At 38.6% G+C, this 22,730-nt stretch overlaps 1 protein-coding gene across 1 annotated transcript in view; it reads left to right on the forward strand.

Moving 5' to 3' along the window:
• The window catches only part of LOC127371570 (serine/threonine-protein kinase 4), a 34,729-nt gene extending 14,854 nt beyond the window's left edge, over window positions 1-19,875 (forward strand). Inside the window, exons 10-11 of the mRNA XM_051414441.1 lie at window positions 8,364-8,515; window positions 14,915-19,875. Coding sequence (XP_051270401.1) covers window positions 8,364-8,515; window positions 14,915-15,073 — 311 coding nt within the window. The 3' untranslated portion in view covers window positions 15,074-19,875. The remainder of the gene's footprint in view (window positions 1-8,363; window positions 8,516-14,914) is intronic.
• The last annotated feature ends 2,855 nt before the right edge of the window (window positions 19,876-22,730 follow it).

Consider the following 22,730-nt stretch of genomic DNA (forward strand, 5'->3'; position numbering starts at 1 on the left):
TGGCTCCCCTAGCTCGACATTCTGCTGCCGCAGCCATGTAGAGAGATTTGCTGTAATGTTAACTAGCGGTGATGTGGGCTGTGATGTCTCTTCTGGCTGTAACATCTGCACCAGAGAGCAGCTGTTTCAATACAGAGCTCTGGTACTGAAATGAGCCACCGACGTCTACGTAGTGACGTCGGTGGTACCCAACCCTAAACACAATCACCCAAGTCAGTTTCCTCGACACAAACACAGTGACTACTTATAAATGTCTGACACACATACTCATAAATACACGCCCACACACACGCACACACTGTCTCCTGTCTGATGTCTCACTATTGAGTTAGTATGGATCTCCACTGCTGGCAGTTCAAACCGCATTAACACAGGAACATTTAGAGTTCATAATTACATTAGTACCACAATACCCTTCAGTTGTGTGTTTGAGTGTGTGTTTCTCTGTCGTGTAATGGCTGAGTGTGTGTGTGTGTGTGTGTGTGTGTGTCCCTAACTAATGACCACAGTCTGATGCTGAAGGGGCCTTGAGGATTGAGATAAGACATTAGATCAGATATCGATCCTCCCTAATGGTACAGAATAATAAAAAGCCTTTTAATTTACACTGATTAGCCTCTAACCCTCACTCACTAGAATCCATGTTAGAAACCTCTCTTTCAGTTTCATGTCTCATTGTCTTCTGCAAGACTTCTCGAATGCAACCAACAAGACATTCAATTAAAAATCCACTACAAGGTACTTGTTGTTAAGAAATGTTATTGGCATACTTTGGGATTTCCTGGTGTATTTTCCCAACACATAAAATTAACTTAGATTATCTGACATTGATGTATTTCAAGCAGCTGCAGTAAAACGTGTTAAAGTTTTATAGTGCAGTGAAAATTAAATGAATCATATCACAATCGTAATATCTGTCACAGTAATCGCAATGTGATTGATTACCCACAGCTCTAGTTCCTGTGAATCTTTCCACAGTGATATATGGGCTTTTCCTGCCTTTGCATTACACTGTGGATCTTGTTTATGACGCCTCGGTTTCTTTCAGGTTTCTCCTCCACAAGCTTCCTCCCTCTCGTCTCTCCGTTTGTGGCGCAGCTCGCCTGCTATCATTAGCTAGTGCGCTAGCCACGCACGGCGAGTCACTTGAGCCAGTCCACAACAAAATGTAGATGCAGTTTTCTTCTCTTACTCTATCTGACACAAACACTGTGTGAACAACAGCTGGCAGTGAAGTGAGAGTTATTCAAACTTTCCATTTGTTGTTTGATATGCATGTAGATGGAATTACGTAAATGAATTATTTAAATTTTCCATCTCTCTGAGCCTGAACAATGTTCTCTAATCTTCAAATGCTTAAATGCTTTGCTCTACCTTCGCACTGTCCTAAGTGTTCTTATAACATAGAAGTATAAACACTTTACACATTATAGTTAGACAGATTGAATATCTCTCTGTACCTGCTCAGCTCTTACGTCTCTTACTTTATTAAAGTTTAATTTTGTTTTGGGGAAGGCGCAGATGGCAGCTCTCTCTGGAGTCCACTCTGGTTCGGCCTTTACTTTTAAGTTCAAACTGTGTAAAAGCTTTACTCTCCTAAACTTGTGGTTTATGTTCATCCTGGTTTAGAGGCTACAGAACAAAGCATTAACACTGCTGGAGTAAGAGACTTTAATCCTACTGAGCCCTGTACTAAAACGTGTCCGCTTCCTCATTTGTTTGCATAATTAAATCCCACCAAAACATGAGCCTGTTTCATCTGAGTCACTTGGGATGTCTTTCCTCTAAACCTGGAAAGTTCCACTAAAATAAAGCATCTCTTTAATTAAAGTAAACTCAACCATGTCCACTCCCCAACATCATATGACTGCTGTGAGGTGACGTCTGATCTGACTGGTCAGAACCGAGAGGACAGCAGAGGGAACAAATAATGGGCTCGTCAGTGGTTGACAAACAGTAATGACCAAAACATTTTTATTACTCATTTATTTATTTTTTGGTCCTTTTGAGTCTAATCAGCTGATCAGGCAGCCTTTCCAAACCTTTCACTACCGGTATGTGATGGTTCAGTAATATTATAATTAATTTCCCAACTGCAATAAAATATTTATGTTCCATGTTGCTTCCAGTAAAGAAACTCCCCTCGGTACCGTTCCTGCATCGTGCACTCTCAACCATCTGCTGTCAGAATGTGGAAAAAGGACGAAGGCCTAAATGAGATCTGTCAGATGGATGATTTCATTATATAAAAAAAAAGGCAAATGGGCGTGGCATTGGCTCTGCTGGTTTATCAATACATCGCAAATTTGAATCAACCTCTTAACTTTTGAAGCGTCATTCAGCTCCTCGCTCATCTTTTTGTCTGTCTGCCGTTCACTGATCAAACAAATGCTGCGAGAAAAACAGAATATTGATTTGCAGGCTAAGAAAAGGTCACACAAACGTATTTCTGCAACTTCTGCCGCTACAACTCTCCTCAATTCCCACTTTTTTCACCAACTATTTTTGTTTTCTTTTTCGGTTTGCTTTATTAAGTATAGATATTTTTCAGCACTCATTAATAGACAGGTGTCTCTTAGTTACACAGAGATTGGATTCGGACCAAATGTGGACGATGTGGGTCAGGACTCGTTCAGGTATCTAAAGAAATTAACTTTATTTAAAATATTAATATAACATTTAAACTAAAATTGGACCAGTACCACGTAAGGTCAAACAGATCAAGTGCTCCTTACGTTTGTCAGAGTACTCACAAGTCAAAGTACTCAACTTTGTGTTCTCAGTAATGTTTTAGGCTGAAGTTTAAAGTGAGAAATCATGTTCCAAAACCTCACATGGTGCATGAGCCCATTTAAATACTTCCAGTCTAGCCATTACTCATGTTGCAGCTGTGTGGTTTTTAGAAGAAGACTGTTTGAGCAGAAGTTGGGTTTAGACTTCCTAAATTGAGTTACATAACAGACGGATTAGCCCAAAGAAAGATTGAAAGGCTCGTTCAAGATGAACTGTACCTCGCCTGGAAAGTAGACGAGATCAGGCAGCAGTAGCAAAAAAAACAAACGCCTGAAGTCAAGTCGGTTAGTGTTAGGGTTATTTCCGGCAGCCTTCAAAGAATATACAGGAAGCCACAGAAATGTTTACATCCTGTTAGACCATCTATAGCATGTTGTTGTTGTTGTGTTTAGACTACCAGCCAGGTGTTTCTTGGGTCTTGCAGTTGGTGGAGAGCAGCTGCGACGCCTGGCTCTAAGAACCGGCTTGATCTTGTGAGGTTATCTTTGCCCATGTGGTCCTGAAGTAGGACACAAATCTAACTGGCATGCATTGTGCGGCTATCACTGGTGATTCTGTGCAGGCCTGGTTCATCTTGAACGGGTCCAATATCAAGGCAGGTCACAGAATCTGATGAGTCACCAAATACGGTGTAACACCGGCTCATGAAATCGAGATGAAACCATCAAACTAGGCACTTTTTATCAAATATGATTCAAGATTCTGTTACTACATTGTCTATTTCTCACTTTGAATGTTTTCAGAAACATGTTTTATTGTACATATTTATCAGTAATACGAAAGTGTTTGTGACAGGGCTGCCATTTTATCCTGCCTGAAAACGGATGAACAAAAACCAAGCAGTGGTCAACTCAGTAGGTCACCTACCATCTGTAGCTTTTAGTGGTCCAGTGGATTCTGGTTGTTTTCTACTTCTTGAGAAAAAGGGAAAACAACAGCCTCCGTTTTTTGTTTTCTGTGGTCATGTAGCAGCAATTAAAAAATAAGATGCGTCTTTCTACTGCATAGACTTTTATGAGAAGACCATCTTTCCAGTGGTAAAATACCTCTTTAACCTTTCCACAATGAGTGTGACACTGACCACAGTTGTGATACTAACCATCACAGTAATGAGTAAACTAACACTGAAGAATGTATACATGCAGTAAGTATAATAACAGGACAGAGGAAAACGCTGCTCACTAGCTTGGTTGCCTCCACATGGGGTTGATATAGCAACCAACAAAGCACAGCAGGTCACAGTTTATAGGAATGTGAAGCACAGTTGGAAAGAGTTTTTGACCAGTCAGATAATTGCTAAAGTTCCCCAACAACACCAGATACCAAACTGGGAATCAAAGAGATGTTAGAACATGGATTTTTATGGATCTGACCTTCTTTCATCTGATTATGTTGGAAAAAAACCTCCATATTGGGACAACGGCAGCTGGTTTCCTTAAACAATGAGTTCTCCGAGATCCATGCTCTTGGCAGCTCAGTCCAGCGTGGAGGCACCTGGCAGCAGAAGTGTAGAATAAACAGCCATAAATTATTTCACAGCAGGAGGATACTAGACTTTAAATTGATTTTATGCTTGAATGGAAACCAACTACAGAGACACAAGTGAGATCAACGATGAGATGTTAGGGACAGTGTCTCCATTAATCATCATTATCGAGCTAAAAATACACAAAGTTGACAAATTCTGACAAACATAAGGCTTCAATAACAGGTTTGTTTCCTTGGAAATGTTTACAGTTGCATTAAGCGGTTTTTGACCACCAGTTGGCAGACAGACTGTGAAACAAACCAGCAGCAACAGGACGTTGATAAACTGTCAGCTCACCAAGAGCTCGTAGCTAATGTGAGATAAGCATCGCATCAGTCCACAGACTTTGGGAAGTAGCATCGTTGTTCTTTCCTTTAATTTGCCACACGTGCAGAAGCATTGCGTACATTTAGGTGAAGATACCAGTGATGGTGCACCTCGAGAGTTTCTGCGGAGGGACTGGAGAGCCAGGGGTCAACATGGCTAAATTTGACATCTTGGATATAATCTCTGCTACGATTGGGCGATATGTTAGTTCTGGTCAGAGCTGCTGTAAATCTCCTCTGTACTGTATTCCCTGTTAACAACCTGGTCAGAATAAACCCTTAAAGGACCAGTGTTGCAGTATATGAGAGTGAAGAGTTTAAGTTGCAGTTGTAGTGCAGTCGCCAATATATAATCTTATTAGGAATAAACTATCTATTTGTTGAAGACACTCTTGGGCTGACTGAGATTAAAAGAGAAATGTCCAGATGTGATTCCAAATAAAGGATGTAAGTGATAAATTAAAAACTAGGAATAAATACAAACTAAGAAATTGCCTCCTACATGAACTGTGATCGGGTCGGCATACACTGCTGTACTTTAATGTCGGTCATAGTGGTGTTACTTAGAGATACAGATATTTTCTGAGGTCGTACGCGATGTAAGAAGTTTGAGCTTTAGACAGTAAAGATCATTTAAATGCCTTCAACCGATCTAAGCTACACAACCTGCTGGATCAAAATCTGTCTTTGTTGAACTCGAGTCACAATCCTGGTAGTTATTCCTCATCCATTTATATAACCTGATTATTGGCAATACATTTATTTTATTGCTCTGATTTCCTTTTGCTATAACATGAGAGTTCCTCCGTCTAAAGTGTGCTAGCAGTTGACTCTACTGTCAAATTAAAACAAAGCTGGGAAGAGCCAAATGTTACAATAAATCTATGAAAAACGTTATTATATAATGGAGTGTAAGGGTCAACCTAATGGACCGTAATAGAAAGTCAAGAATGTGAACTAATAGAAACAGCACCTGTTTTCACTCTGTTGATAATGTGGCTGTATGTGAGAGCTCCCTGTACTGTAGGAGTGGAAACTGCAGCCTCTCTAACACCACAGCAGCTTATTAAAGCCGTGAATCAAACGCTGAACTGAACTGATGCACTCATTGATTTGCTCCCCTCGTGGACCCACTTAGGTAAAATTAAAGATGCAGACCAGAGTTTGTCCAATGAACCATGTATATAGTCTCATTAACTCGTCACACTAATTGTTTCTATAGCTGTTGCTGAACACATTCACACACATACAGTCAACCACTCGTTGCATACATTAAGAGCACATTTTAACTCATTCAACAAACATCACAGTGAGATATCTTTACTTTATACATTCAACACAAAGTATAAAATGATTTGGGTTGTTTTTATTCCTCTTTTAAGTGCTTTAAGTGAGTGAAAGTAATAGTTTTAGTCATTTAGTTTAGAGTTGTGAATGATTTTTGCATTTAGAGAGAGCAAACTGCTGATTCACAAAATTAGTTTTATTTGTTGGGAGGGTTTTATGGTTTTGAATCCCCCTCATAATTATTAAGGATTATAAAAAGAACTGAAGTGCGGCCAGTATAAAGATGTTTGATCATTAAAAATCATTTAAAATATCATTATCATTATAAATGATGTTACTGCAGAGAGAGAGACCTGCTGGACAAACTGTACTTCCTGAGTTTTAACACCTTCTGAAATTAAATTATAATGGTTGTTGGTCATAAAAAAGCAACTGAAAGGACATTATGAAGAAGTGTTTCTTTTAAAAAAGTGTCACCATTATTATTAAGGCTGAATTTCACTCGTGTAGCAGGATTGAAGATGAAGCTGCGAGCCAAACCATGGTGTTAACTTTTAAACTGATTGTAAAAGGATTGCAGTCGTATTGTTTGAGATTCTCACTGTACAGTAACAATAAAATATCACAGTTTCATCATATAACAGATTACACAAATATTATCATCAGTTAAAATGAATATATTAATTCCTGTATGTTTTTAATAACTCTAATACAGTGGAATGAAATACTGTAGACAAACAGATGTACACTTTATGATAACAGATTAATTTAACCGCTGCAGCCTTGGATAGTAAAGTGGTTTAAAGTGCTCTCTCAATAACATTCGTTCAGATCTGACCTGCTGTGTGTGTCCTTTATGTGTTGTAAACCAGCAGTATGTTATTTTTTCATTGCAAGTGATTTTTAAAAGTCTCAGATCTCAGTTCTTGGCCAAGGGACTCATTTTTGTGGTATTGATCACCAATTGTATCAAGTTAGCGTGGATGTATTATGGTAATCTTGTTCTGTGCTTATTGCCGCTTTAATAATGCAACATTTCATTGATCCGGGAAGGGAAACTGTCTTTATGTTTACCCATTCGTGCTCAGGTTAGAGTGCAGCAGCTGCCTGTTACGGTTGAGGATTCAGGGACACTTGAGATCTTTTCCAGATCTTTTTGGTTGAAGGAAATTTGCACACTCGTGTCACCGTGCTGTCTTAATTTAAACATTGATTCTACAATATCATTGTAGTCTGCTCGTTCAAAATGGTGCTGCTTCCTTTCTCTCTTTGCTGGTATTGTTATTTATCACAGCACCTTATCGAACTGGATTGTAAGTCATTTATGTTTAGAAGGCACAAAGAGGGTGCAGTGAGGCATTAACGGTATGTATTCCAAAACTTGTGTTTATTTTGCTGCTGCAACAGAAATAAGATCATGTCCCTCTTTCTTTATGCAGAAGGAGCACAAACTGTTGCAGCCGCCTCATGTTGACTTCAGCTGACTGGAAGTTGTATCTGCGGTGGTGCAGTGTTAGACTGATGACAGTGCTTTGGGGAAAAAAAGGAAATCACCACCTTCTTGTGGAGTTGGGACTGATCCGATAACGGTATCGGCTGCCACTGACAAAATTCACTCAGTGAGAAACAGAAAGAAAGGGGGAGAGAGAGAGAGAGAGAAAGGGAGAAAGGAGGTGACTGATGGATGTACAGAGAGGAACAGACATGTTGTTTGAAGCTTGCATTCATTCTTATGGGAGTTGTTTGATTGTCTGAAAGTCTCACAGAAATCATCAGGACTGACTATACAACATATATTTCTGTATCAACAAATATACAAATCTATCTGAATCAGATCAGAACTGCAGAATTACATTAAATGTCAGTAGTTGTACGTTTGAAACTGATTCAAAGGAAAAACACTGTTTGAATTATTGTGTCATCTCAAAATAACATTCTCCTATCTTGAATCATGATGTGACTGTTTGACTAAGAAATGCATCATTGTTATCCTTCTCTTTAAGAAGCTTGAAGCTGGAAGGGATTAGAGAAAGTAAATGACATACACAGAAATATTTCACAAATGTCTTTACTCTAATTATAGTTGCTAATGTAGCATCTTCCATATTTGTGCACAGAGAGCCTTTTTATAACCTCATCCACAAGTATTAAATTCAACCAAGCCTTCATCCTCCTGCAGGGACAGCTAGAGGACGTCTGTGTACCCACAGGGCTGCACTGCTGTGGCCCTGTGTGTTGGCTCTGAAACCTGTCAGAGATATATTAAGATAGATATATAATTAATTACGTATGGTCCACTGTGGAGTTTATAGCATTTCTTGCTGTAAACTAAACTCTTGTGTATGTGTCTTTGTGTTTTAACTGTAAATGTGGTTCAGCTCCAGTATCACCGCTGTAACAAAGTAAATGTTGATTGTGTTGCCTCGCAGGGAGAGATGAGACAATGCAGCCGGCCAAGCCGTCCTTCCTGGAGTACTTTGAGCAGAAAGAGAAGGAGGCCAACAGTCACAATGACGGAGGAGGAAGAGGAGAAAACAACGCAGACAACCGCAAACTGCCTGCTGAAGGAGATCTTCAAGTGGTGTGTATATACGTGGTTTTTGTTACTGATTGGGGACCTTTTATGGTATTAACACCGACCTTGTCGGGATCAGTTGTCCTCATGGGGACAGACCTGTCCTAATGCTGCATAACGTCATTCTGAGGTTGGGTTAAGGTTAAGGTTGTTTGATTGATGAAGTCAATGAAATGTCCTGAACAAACCCCTTCAAAAATGGCAGCCTATAAAAACCACACTATGATCAACTGACCAACGCCATCCTTTCCTATCCTTTGTTCTAAGAGCAGCAGCTCCTTTTTGTGAGAGAGAGAGAGAGAGAGAGAGAGAGACTCTGTAGTTGGACTAACTTTGCTCTCGCCCCTCTGGCCGAAAGCACATTACAGTGAGTGAAAAAGCAGCGGCTGTTTGTCTTGCTCAAGGACGTTTAAGCAGGACAAATGGCTGCTGCTGGAATTAAATATTAAATATGTGACCTTTAAATACGAGGTGGTTTCTCTTACCAGACCACCCTGCTGCCTACTCAGCTTTAGATATTTAGAGGGAACCGAAGGGGATATCTGAACAATAAAGCTTTCTCAAACAACAAGGCAACCATTTCTTGATAGTTGTGATTATTTAAAAGGACAAGAAAAAAATTCCCAGCACTTATTGTTGGGAGACCAGTGAGCATTTGAAGTTGTTACAGTAACAGACAGTGACAGCTAACCGCTGACTGACCCTGATTTTCACTCTTGTTCTCCCTGATCTTTAATACTGTAAGTGTTCACTGTGAACACACGCTGTCTCTCTCACACACACACACAGCATCTTCTTCAGTAGCTGTATCTCACATTGCTCTGACACATACACACTGTCAGATTTAATACATGTCCACACACACACACACACACACACACACACACACACACACCACAGCACTTTTCAAAACAAAGTGTTTTACATTGTTTTTTAATAAAGGACTGCAGTGAGGCAAATAAAATCACACAAAAATGTAATACTGTAAAATACCCAACAATGCCAACACAACAATAATAATGAAACAGATGAGATATTTTTTACATAAAAGAAGGCTAGTATATGAAAGCTTCTTTTTATTTTAGACAAACAGATGAGAACTTCTTGTGTTTTTCTAGTTATACTGTCTGCCATCACTGTGATTATAAAATAGTACAAGTACAAAAACTATATATATATATATATATATATATATATATATATATATATATATATATTTCCTCTTACATAATTTTTTAAAAAAAACCCCCCCCTCCCGGTTGAGGTAAGGAGAAAAAAAAAAAAATAAATTTATTTAAACAAACAAAAATTTTTTTTAAAATTATAAATAAATTTTTTTTTTTTAAAAATAAAAATAAATAAAAAATAAATAAAAAAAAATAAAATAATAAAAAATTTTTTTTTTTTCTAACACCCCCCCCCCCCCTTTTTTTTTTTTTTTTTTTTATTTTAAAAAAAAAAAAAAATTTTTTTTTTTTTTTTTATTTTATTTTTTAATTTTTTTTTTTAATTTTTTATTTTCAAAAAAAAAAAAAAAAAACTCATCTTACTCACTAAGGAGATTATGATTTTGGTGAAGCATTAGCCAAGGAAGACTCTAAAACAACTTTGACTTTAATATTCATTATGGAGAAATCAGATCAGTTTGTTTTGGACCTTTGTGTTCCTTACTTAACACACTGAGGAAGCAGTCGGGTCGAGTGTGGTGGTGACGTTATCACCGTGATCCTTCTTGCAATGTGCTCCTTACGTTGTGTGCTCCATTGTTGGCAGCCTAACAGATTACCACCTATTGACAATGTGTTCTCCTTAAAGTTGTGCATCAAAGACAAAAAAAATCATGTATACACCATCTGAATACAATTACGTAGAACTATCCTCCATCTCGACCATTCATGCCTGTGCTACTGCAGAAAGCACATCCCGGCATTAAGTCCTGTTTTGGCCAACACAGTGATAAATACGACGCTTTACAGTCAGTCATCTCCCCTACGAACCCATTAAGTTTTAGAGGGGATCCGAGTCATCTTTCACTTTCCCAAAGCAAATGATCTGAATGTCGTAATTAAAGTGAATGATGGGACTAAAAGTACCACAAAGAGTATCCGCCACCTCAAACATCACTGTAGAAACAAATGCAGCAGGTAAGTTAGAAATAAGCAATCAGGGATGTGATTTTTCCGGATTAAACGGCACAAACTTGTAAAAAAAAGTTGTAATTAAAGTGAGTGTTGTGGATATCATAGAAGACTGGACTGTTGGCTTTGGCAAATGTTTGTGTTCTCAGAGTGTTTTTTCAAGTTTATAATTTGATTATTCACTTTAACAGATATTTTTTGTTTAAAAACTATACGCTTTCTGTTGTTACTGGTGCTCATTCTGACACTTATCACAATAACAACAAACATTTACACAATAACGTAACATTTATGCAAAGGCAGCAGAGTCTTATAGCATTTAACCGTCGAAGTAAAACACAAAATATCTGTGTGCTTCACTGCATCGTTTAGAGACGCAGGCAGTTCATTTAAATCAAATAAGCTTCGCTGGACGACACAGATCCCACTAGGGGAGATTTATTGTTCCACTAGAATTGCAAATGTGAGGATAAAAAGCTAATTTCTTCTGGGATCTTTAATACTTTGAGGCAGCTTGTTGACAGCTTCACGCTGACGGTGTTTAATTTTAGACCGGTCTACTATGCTATTTTTGTATTTTGAGATGTTATTGTAATGTAGTTATTCAGAACATCATCATGTTGACTGCTGGAAAACTCTTCAGTCAGTTTGTGGTTTATACATTGAGTTTAATTTTCTCTCTTATTGTATCTCTGGGTTGGAGTGGAGTACACATCCCTTATTAAGTTTGAACACCCTCATATTAAGACATGTTAGTGTGTTATATAGTATTTTAAGCTGATATTTAGCTGCCTTGTCTAATATTTTCCATTTTTATCTGTGGTTTATGCTTCAGTGGTGCGACAATGCAGCATAGGACATGTGGTTAGAAAGCACTAACCTACATTATTAATGAGGAGCAGACGTAGAAAAACCAATCTCCCTCAATTGCTGCATTCTGTCCTCTCCCCCTTTCTCTATTTTTATTCTTCCCTTATTGGTTTTCTTGTTCCTCTATCCTCCCTTCCCCTTCCTCTCCCCTCAGTCCTCAGAACAAACCTCAATGAGATCGTAGTCTTATCTAACTGATCCTGACAGTAGGGTAAATCCAGGGCATCATGATGCCCGTCATCAGTCTGTCATCAGTTACATGTCCTGTCAAGCTTTAATAGTTAACTGCCTTCAGGAGAAATGTAAACTGTGTGTTTGAGAGTCCATCCATAACACCCAGTAGAGTAGTCTTCATATCGCTGTGTGAACCCACTGTACCAGAGACCACGCAGGTTTAAGTTTTGGTTAAATAAACAGGCGACCATGTGTGATCTGATGTGTGTAATGAATCATGCATGAGACAAATGTTTTAACATTAATATGAAGGAAGGTTTGTTGACATTTTGAGTGAGAGTGGAGAGATCAGAGCTCGTACTGACATCGTATTCTAAGTGTTGCTAACCCGGAATGAGATTGAAAAACACAGGAAATTCCAACCTTTTAAAACACCTTTTTGTTTTGTTTTTGGGCTTATCATTGCCTTTATTTTGAAAGGGCAAAGGGCCGTGGGTTGGAATCGAACCTGGGCTTCTGGGGTTAGGACTCAGCTGCTTGCAGAAAGGAGCTGTGAACACAACAGTGACATATTATCACATTTTATTTCATTATGGCAAAACGTATTAGTAATTTAACATCCAGCAGACAGAGGGCAACATTATCGTACATTTCAACTTGTGTTTGTGTCCATTTGGTGAATATAAATCCAATTTCTATCTCTGTTTTTGGTCCCCACTTATTCCTGAGAAAAATTAGCTGCTAAATGCTCCACTATGTTCATTAACTAGTGTCTAACAGTGTCTGTCTGTTGTTTGATGCTGAGCAGAAAGTGTGGGGTTTAGAGCTTTAGCATTATCTGAAATGGTAGAGGATGGATGGATAGAGACAACCTGTCAGGTGATGTTTGTCTGTGGGTTCGTAGCGGCCACGTTCCGTTTCCCATATCCTCTTCCAGTCGTCTTTAGTGTTTTATATCATCACCTCCATTTTCTTTCTTTCTGTCCACTAAATAACGTAAAAATATCTGTGAAGGAAAACTTCCCAAAGCCCAGTTCTTACTTCTGCCTTTCAGTTCCAGTCACTAAGTTATTTATTTTAGTTGGTTTCCAGAGATATTTTAAAGCTGTGTGTGTGTGTGTGTGTGTGTGTGTGTGTGTGTGTGTGTGTGTGTGTGTGTGTGTGTGTGTGTGTGTGTGTGTGTGTGTGTGTGTGTGTGTGTGTGTGTGTGTGTGTGTGAGAATATGGCTGTAAATGTTTAATGATTTTATGTGTTTGTTTGCTTGGTGAACAAAACCTTACAGCTACTGCAGTCTGCTGGAAAGAAAGTGCTATAGTGGCGTAAATTAAACTTATTATATTGTTTTTTTTAGATTCAATTTACTTCCCCAATATGATCCATTCAGAGAGAAAACCTTCTTAAAACCTGGAAACATCAACTGTCCATAAAGTCAAACTGGTTTTCAGTGAAAATGTGTTCAGCTGATTATACGATAATGTGACGTTGAACAGCGGCACCAAGGAGAACCATGTTTAGGACTGCAACTAACAAATATCTTCATTAGAGAGGAAGCTTATTTATTTATTATTATTTATTTCCTCTATTATTATTATTATTAATAATCATAATATAAAAATATAATATAAATGTCAGTCCAAAACCTAAAGACACTGCGAGAGAATGAATTAATGAAACTATTAGGCAAATATTTTGATAATCGATCATCATAGAATCATTGAAGTCATTTTTTCTTGCTCCATTTGTTGGTTTCAGTAAGTTTGAATATTCAGTGTCTGTTATACCTGGTGTGGTCCAGTTGTAGGACCTTCCCTTCTCTCTTCACGGTTATCCGTCTAGGGGACTAGGACGCCAGTGGGGTTTTTTTTTAGCTCCATTGATTGTGGGTAATAAATAGCTGGAGAGCGGAGTGCTGCTGGTAAAAGCCGAGAGGGGGAATCCCCCGGGGGAAGAGCTAAAGCAGGCATCGGGTCCCGATCGGAAGCCTACAACAGAGAGGGAAAGAGATTAAATAAATGTCAATAGATGAAGCCTCTGAAAGCTACTAAAATAGATTCACTTATCAGACACCTTGATGATCGCTGTCATCCCTGAGATATGTTTAGAGTGTAGTCAAGGTTTTCCTAAGTGTTCATTAATGGACTCAGGACAGATGGATCTTTAGGCTCAAAGTCATCAGATCCTCCAGCTGCACAGGATTGTAACAGCGAGGAGAAGTCTTCAGTACGGAAGCTTAACTGCCTTCAGATCCAGTTCTGAGGTACAAGCCTCTCATTTATTGGTGATTTAGACTCAACAGTAGTGACCATTACGAGATCTGTGAGGCAGAGAATTTATAAATGTTATTAACCCAGAGAGCAGAATAACATAAAGTGATTGCAGAGTACAGATTCAACTCACTGTTCACCTGGACAACAGTGAGTTTGTTTAAGCTCCAAGTTTGAGTTATTAAACAAGATAATGACATTAAAACTGCAGCAATTGATCAACTAATCGATTTAGTCCCAGAGGTACGGTGCCTGCTGCTCTTCGGACACTCTCCAGTGGCTCCCTCTTGACGTCTTGATGAAAAATTATATTGAAATTAATTTTGATTCACAATTTATTTATTTTAAATATTTAAATATTGAAGCTTTGCTGAAGCTTCCAAACATATCACACAGTATTCATCCTCAGAGAGCATTTACCTAGTTGTCATAAAATCTTTGTCTGATCACTTCTTGACCTTTGAAACAGCAGCAGAAGAAGTAGTTCAGGAGAACCTCCGCGTGTTCAGTGTGCGTTTACAAAAGGATTTTAAGTTGGTTGACTGTATTGTTTGTGAAACCTCTGATAATGAAAGATTATGGACCAGAGGGATCTCACGTAGCATTTCAGACGTGAACCAATTCAACTTTTATTTTATAAATTAAATTTTCAAAGTCAGTTCACTCTATAAATGTCTGAAAATAGTCCCCAAAAAATCACCTGTTTTTATTTTCCAAAACCCAAGTTGACGTCTCTTAAAGTTTCGTTTTGTCTGATTACCTGTAAAAGCACCAAATTTTCAGTTTACTGTCACATAGGACGAAGAAAAGCTCAAAATCCTCACATTTGAGAAGCTGGAAATAAGGAATGTTTCCTATTAATATTCTGTTGATCAGGTAATTGATTAACAGTATAATCGTAGCCATCCTGTGCTGCGTCTGTGTGTTTGATATTAATAAACACAATGTCTGTGTGTAGGTGAGTACGTGGTCGGTGGAGGAGCTGCGTCTGCGTCTGGCCTCTCTGGATCCTCAGATGGAGCAGGAGATCGAGGAGATCCGTCAGCGCTACCAGGCCAAGAGGCAGCCCATCCTGGACGCCATCGAGGCCAAAAAGCGACGGCAGCAGAACTTCTGAGAAGGAACTGCCGGGCTCCTCACAGCAACAACTGGACGTGGGATCTCTCGAGCTCTCTGCAGCGGCTCTGTGAAACGTCAGTAATAATAATGATAATACGTGAAGCTCACAGCGGCCGAAGATCTGCTCACGAGACCAATAACTGTGCAAGGACTTCTGATGACCCTCGCTTTGGATGTCAAACTGCTGAAGATGAACAAAGAGCTGTTCTTTGATTGACGGAGTATCGTTGACATTTATTATGTTTGTTTGATTTAAGATCCGTGTTTCTTTTATTCTGCCTTCTTGAGATAATCTGGAGCCTTCACGAACTGTTTTTCTGGTTTTAACAGATTAAGAAATGACAGTTTCTTCTTAAGTCCCGCCCCTTTTTGCTCTGTACTCCAGGATTGGTTGAGCAGGCCTCAGTCAACCTACTCTCTTCCTGTACTCGGACTATACGCTAGGCTCGTTTATGAAAACCACATGTGGAAGAAAGTTAAAGATAATAGACGTGTCTATAGTCACATTTTAACTTAGCTAAAGATAGCAAAACACCAGCTAACTGATTTAAGATGTGATTATATGTCACTTTTAGACCCAGGTTCTGACCGAGGTTTACTCGACTGTTATTGGAGCACAGAGAAGAAAGGGGCGGGGCTTATAAAGGGTCAGTTAAGAGTTGAGTTTGCTTTGGTATCAGCAGCTGATCTGGACGTTTCTTTCTGTGTATTTCTCAACCCACAGTGACGAAGCCCCTCAGTTCTCTTTAAGTTTAGTTTTTTTTTTTTTTTACTTAATCGTGTGGTACAACATTTTAACTGCTGACTGTTCTACGTAGGTACTCGTCTATTAACTCCTTTCTGTCATTAATGCTGGACTTTTCAGTTGTCCCGCTCTGGACTGTGAAAGTCGGGGTACCAGTCCAGAACTGGATCATTCCCTGCTCTGGAAAAACACACGAAAGGTAGAAAATGCACATTATTATTTGTTCCAGCCCATAACTGCCTCTTCTAGTCGTAGGATGTTGGTCAGTCTGAGGCTAAACACAGATCAAAGCTTGAAGGACGATGTATTTCCTATCAGCTGTATTGAATTGGATGAACTGAGAGGAGATAACAGGACATCTTCATCATTTATAATGTGAGGGGTGTTAAACATCCACAGTGTTCCTCACTCTAAACACAGATTTATCCTTTAAACTTGTTTCTGAAAACTAAATGTCTTTAATCCGGTATGTGTTCCTAGGGTTTTTATTTTCTACATGCTGCTCTGAGTCTGCAACTAAACAGTTATTAGACCCGTTTTCTTCTCGTTTGTTGCAACAACCCTTAAAAAGTTCCTCACAGTTCCTCTTCAGCGTGGAGCAAAACAGCAGAAATACGTTAGTAAGGCACAATTGAGCTTTTTCAGTGCAGAGTTTGGTCTAGTTTTAAAGAAAGATGCTCAGCTAATGTAAATCCTCAGATAAAGAACATGTCAAGGTGATGATAATTGTTGAAGATTAATACTTTGTTCATATGATTTTGCCATCCTCATCTTCCTCTGCATGGCGCTGACTGGAGGTTAGATGTCTGACTTTAACCAAGCTCCCAGTATAAGTTCCCATTATTGAACAGGACCATTAAGAGACAAATATTCAGATTCATTGAGTCGTCACTAATGTTGATTTAGTAGCAGGTCACAAAATAAATATCAGCAGATGATCACAAAACTATATTTTAGTCACATTTACTTTAACTCTCCGTTTTCAGTATATAAACATTTAAATAGTTTGTAACACGGTAATGTAGTTGTAAACAGATATAAAGACACTTAAAGTCTTTATTAATTAACAGTATTTGTCAACAATTACTACTAGAGTTACAGTTGAAATATAATAATAAACGCATTATAGTGTTTATTAAATGTTTATATTCTTATTAATGCTAAATAATGGAGGTTAAAAGTTTACTTTATTTTTAAATTACTGGCTAATTTTACCTCTTCAGGTCTAACAATAGTTAATTGTTTGTTTACTTCAGTTTATTAATTATGGAAATATGCAACCACTGAAGATGGTTCGCAGGTTGCTTCATTTAAAAGACGAGGAATGACGGGACTAACCTACAACCTTACGTTTGAATGTCTAATACGTCAAACTGGAATATAAATGTTGTTACAGAAAAAGGTTTTAAGGGAATTTATTGAGAACATTTTGAGTTGCCTTTGTTTAACCTCCAGTGACCTTCTTAGTGTTTCATTTAGGTTTAAGTCCAGCATCTATTTCTCTTCCTGACTAAGATACTCACAAAGACCTGAGTCGACACATTGATGGAACAGATTCAACTAACATTTAATCTCCTGGATTTATTAGTTGTGATCAGACACACACACACACACACATAAAGTGCCAAGAGGCCGCAGACTAAAGCTGGCGTCGACTCAGGTCTCTTAACTTCTAACATTCCTCGGAGCAACTCGGCTCGTTTTCATCCATCCAGCACAAAGTGAGGATTTCTATTTTTCTACGTAGGTTTAGTGGTTACACATCAGTTTAGTTTTGATCGTCAGAATGAAAACCAGCGTCTCAGGTCATAAAACTCCTCAGGGGTGTAAAATAATGATCCCTCACACACACAGAGTCTGTATATATATGAGCACCACCGGGCTGTATTTGTATATTGTGATTCCTTTGAGACACTTCTCATTAACTTATTTGGGCAGTTATCACAGAGGCTGTGTCGGATGTTTTTTTTTGGGGGGGAGGAACCCGTCAGCCGGACTTCCTGTAGTTAAAGTCCAGACCTGATAACAGAATAATGTATTAACTTCCTCCACACTTGTTCTGTGGCGTCTTTGTGTGCGGGACTCTCAACGTTTGTGAGCAAACAACTCATTTCTTCACTTCTGTTACAAAAAGCAAAAAAAGGGATTTTTTTTTTTTTTAACTTTCTGCCTTATTTTATTATTTTGTCAGTTTTGGATGTTTTGTGTTTGAGCAGTGATCTAATGTAAAACCTGGTTCTGCTGTCGATGAGATGAAATGATTAATAATGTTATTATTGTGATGCTGAGCCGCTCGGTGCTCGCAGAGAAAGTTACTCTGCTGTTGGAAAAGTGACGCATCAGAAATGTAGTCGTAATCACTGGAGACGGTTTTGGACAGAAATGAAACTGTTCGGATGTTTTTGGAATCGGTTTTAAACACTGTTTGTTTTTTTTCTGCCTTTAAAATGCTTTGAATGATTGTTTAAAGGTTTAAAACAACATTGTTCTGTATAAACTGGTGATTAATGAGGCCAAAACAAACCTCTGCAGATATTTGTAGGTTTGTTTATGCTGCTAGCGGTCATTGAGCAGCACGAAGGGACGGTCGGGACAGTTAAAGGCTGCACCGACAATTACAGATTAGTGCTAAATAAATAAAATAAATAAACATAGGCCAGTGAAAACCGACCTGTTCTCATTCCCAAGGTGTCAAATACCGATGTTACAGCCCTCTGTGTCTCCATACAGACGCACCAGGAACCCTTCACTGTCTTTATGTGAGTTCTTGCATCATGTGACATTTATTTTAGCATGTTTTCCTGTTTTCCTAACCCACAGTATCTATTAGTGGACAGAGCTTAAAGTGTAAAGTGAAGCCAACATGCATTCTTTCTTATGGCCAGCAGGGGGCAGCTCTATGGGCTGCAACAAATAAGTCTAATAGTATTGAGTCTTATGGAGAAATGAGTCGACTTCTCAGTTGATTTATGAGCTCAGTAAACAGTTTCTGCTCTCAGTCTCTAGTTTCAAGTCTTCTTCCATACAGCATGATGTTCATTTAGTAACTGATGGTCCCATTGAGAGTAAAACAGACCATAAAGCAGGGTACTTTAGGGCGGGCTACCTGGTAGTAGTTTCCTCATACAGACTCTAAAGGCTACAGCATCCGTATGTGACAACCTGGGATGAGAACGTGTCGGTGCAAACATGAGACATATCTGGATGACATTTAAATCTGCTTTAATTTCAGGTTATAAAGTTGTTGGTAGAGCAGACAAAGGAAAGAGTTCTTCATAAAGAGGACGTTTCAGTAGCACAACCTCTTCATAGGGCTGTAATTTATTTATCGAGTGAATCGGTGTAAATCCTACTGAAAGATTCATCTTTTCTCAACTGTTACCACTGCTGAGGCTGCTCAAGTGTTTAATTTATTCATTTTCATCAGTAGCTCAAATCTCTTTTAGTTCTTGTTTCTAGTCGTACCTGCAGGTGTTTTGGTTATTTTTTTATACCACATGTGGTCGAATAGCTCCGCATTGGAGTAGGAATACAAACAGGCTGACGATTATTTCATTGGCTTCGATATAAAACTGTGACCCTGGAAACGGAGAACAAATAAAAATGAACAGAACAAAGAAAAGTGGAGATAAATAACTGGAATAACTTTAAGTTTGAGCTCACTGCTTCAGTTCATCATTCAGGTGAAAACCGCGACCACTTCCTGTTTCTCTGCCTCGTCTACACACACACACACACACACACACACACACACACACACACACACACACACACACACACACACACACACACACACACACGTTTGGATCTGCTGTTAACTTTTCTGAGCTCTTCTCATGTTTTGCACTCTTCCTGTATGACGCCTGATTTGTTGTTCACTCAGTTTCTGAAGTATATATATATATAATGCCTTAAAGTATGCAGTGGAAGCATATGTTTGAGATGATGATGATGATGATGATGATGATGATGATGATATGTGGTTTGTGTATTTTATTTGTTTTTGTTTGCTTGTCAATGAATAAAAACTGAGGAAAGTTCACTCACAGTAGAAATGTTTCATACGAAGTCATTTATTATTTATTATTTATTATTTTATTATTTTAAGAAACGAGGAACTTTGCTTTTGTGTTAATTATGGCGACCCCTGTGGACAAAAGTGGTAGTGTTTCCACTGCTTAGTTTCATTGATTTCAGGGGAATCAGACCCAGTGGTAGCCATTAAAAATGACTAATAATAATAATAATAATAATAATAACTAGAATCTGCTCAGAGACATTAAACTGAGACTGTTTCATAAACAGTTTAAATCTCTTTAAATACAGAATTTCATTGCTGCATCAAACAAAATGAATCACCTTAAATCAAGTGTCTGATTCACAAAATCAGTTTAACTTACAATTAAAGTAATTAAAGTGTGCTGATATTAATATTAATATAAATGATTATATTAACGACCAGCAGTGACACAGAGAACATTCAGTTTGTAAAGTTTATGTTTGTTTCACATTTCTTTCTGTACATTCATGAGACTGGAGGACAGAGCGACTGAGAGTTTCTCTCTCGTCTCATCAGATCCGTCACACACACACACACACACACACACACACACACACACACACACACACAAAAACACACAAAAACACTCAAACTTTTTCTTATTTTTCACCACGTCGAGAGTTCTGTCTGCCAAAACAGCGGAAATTAATTTTTAATCAGCTCGCCACAAATCTGATCTGGGGTGTGTTGTTTCTCTCAACCCAAAATAAAGAGGGCGAAGTGTGTGTGTGTGTGTGTGTGTGTGTGTGTGTGTGTGTGTGTGTGTGTGTGTGTGTGTGTGTGTGTGTGTGTGTGTGTGTGTGTGTGTGTCGCAGAAAAGAAAAGTGAGTGTTTGTAGTTTAAGACTCAACAATATTGGGGAAACAACTCATGGGGGACCTGATATGCTTATTTTAACATAAAGAATTTTTGTATAAATAAAGTATAAGAGACTATTTTCACAATAAGTTGCCATAATCATCATGTTTATGGATCAATGTGGTGACTCTGTTCAGATATCATTGATCGCCTGGCATTGAAAACTTCCTGTCCTCAGTGTGGAGCAAAGGCCCCTGAAGTGTTCATCCAGAACATTTTTTTGGGGCCCCAATCAGAATTTGACCCCCTCCAGTTCCCTCTCCTCCAGGTTCCCTCTCCTCCAGTTCCCCTCTCCTCCAGGTTCCCTCTCCTCCAGGTTCCCTCTCCTCCAGTTCCCTCTCCTCTAGGTTCCCTCTCCTCCAGTTCCCTCTCCTCCAGGTTCCCTCTCCTCTTCCCCAGCACATAAACATCTGTTTATTCCTTTGGCTGTCAGCGTGCATCTGTAGTGTCTTTGTAGTTTTTCTCTTTGTGGTAAAGAGACATTGAACTGTGTCTGTTCTGGCAGAGATCGTAATAAAAACGTACCCAGATTATTTTCACTTTTTCCCTTTTCTGACAGAGAGCAGCGTTGAGCGCTGACTCGACCTGACGGAGCTTCAAACTGTGTTAACATCATCTGTTCTTTAATGCTCTCAGAGAGGAAGGAAACCTGCCGGAAGACTCCTCCTGCATGAGGGTCCATTATGTGAAACACAAGATGAGCTGCACAAACATCTTAATGTTATTCATCTTGTTGAGACGCACACACAGTTTCTCTCCTGATCGTCTGTCAGAACAAAGGTTTAAAGACACATTTGACTTTCACCCAGTAGTAGTTAGCCACTGAGGTCTTCTGGTTGAACTGGATCTGCAGGTCAGACACTGGTCTATGTTGGCTTCACATCAAAGTCACTGTGTGTATTTAATTAACTGTTTGTGGCATTGATTTGACTCTCAGAGCAGAATTACAGCCACTGTGATCAGTCGATACTCTACTTTTAATTTTCGAATTACTTCCACTTTATTTGATAATAAATATACATTTATATTGACTAGTCACTCACTAGTTGCTTTACAGGTTATGATTTTAAATAAAACAGTGTTTTGTTGGCGTGACTCTTTGAAAACAGCCTCCAGTTGAGGCTCCTGGTCCTGTTTCAGGTGTCTATGTGTTGTTAGCAGCTCAATCAGAGAGACATTTCCACTTTAAAACTTAGGACACTCAATTCTGATTTATTGCTGAGATCTGATGATCTTTAAATGTGACCCATATCAGCTTTCAGTGTGACCAGGTCAAAGTCCTGAAGTGACCGGTGTGATGAATGTGGACATAGAGTAGCAAGATGTAAATACTTTTTCCAGCCCTGACAAATATGGTTTATTTATGTTTCTATATGTTATAAAATCATAAATAAAATGGCAACACAAGCTTTATATATATGAAAATGTGTATATTATGAGTTATTTATGAATTATTAATTTGAAACTGCAAAGTAACCAGTAACAAATAAAAATGTAAGTAAGTATAACTATCATCTTTTGTTTTGTTTATAACATGTAGTTTAAAAGCACACTGGAACCTGACCAGAGACAGAGAAAGGAGAAAGATAAAGTTCAGTGAAAGAGTGTAAAACAAACAAAGTGAAAGAAACTAAATGAAAGACATGAGAAGTGAGTTGTGACGACGTGTTGTGTTGGTTGATGCTCAGAACAGCAGTCAGCTGGGCAGCTCATCATCCACAGTGTCCACAGTCTGGGGAACCATGGATGATGTTAAATGACAGTTTGACAGGTGTGATCCATCATCCAGTAAACACAGAGGACGTTTCCCAAAGTCGTCCTGTAACCGAAGCTGCTCAACCCGTCCAATATGTCTGCTGTTAGTTCACTGTTGGTTTCACTCTTCAAAGAAATATCAGAACATAAAATACTAGATGTACTATCAAGAGTTTTTAACTGGTTATAAAAACTGTTTTAATTTAATCCTGACATCAGCAACAATATTGGCAATAT

The sequence above is a fragment of the Dicentrarchus labrax genome, unplaced genomic scaffold (genome assembly GCF_905237075.1).
Source record: "Dicentrarchus labrax unplaced genomic scaffold, dlabrax2021, whole genome shotgun sequence".
NCBI lineage: Eukaryota > Metazoa > Chordata > Actinopteri > Moronidae > Dicentrarchus > Dicentrarchus labrax.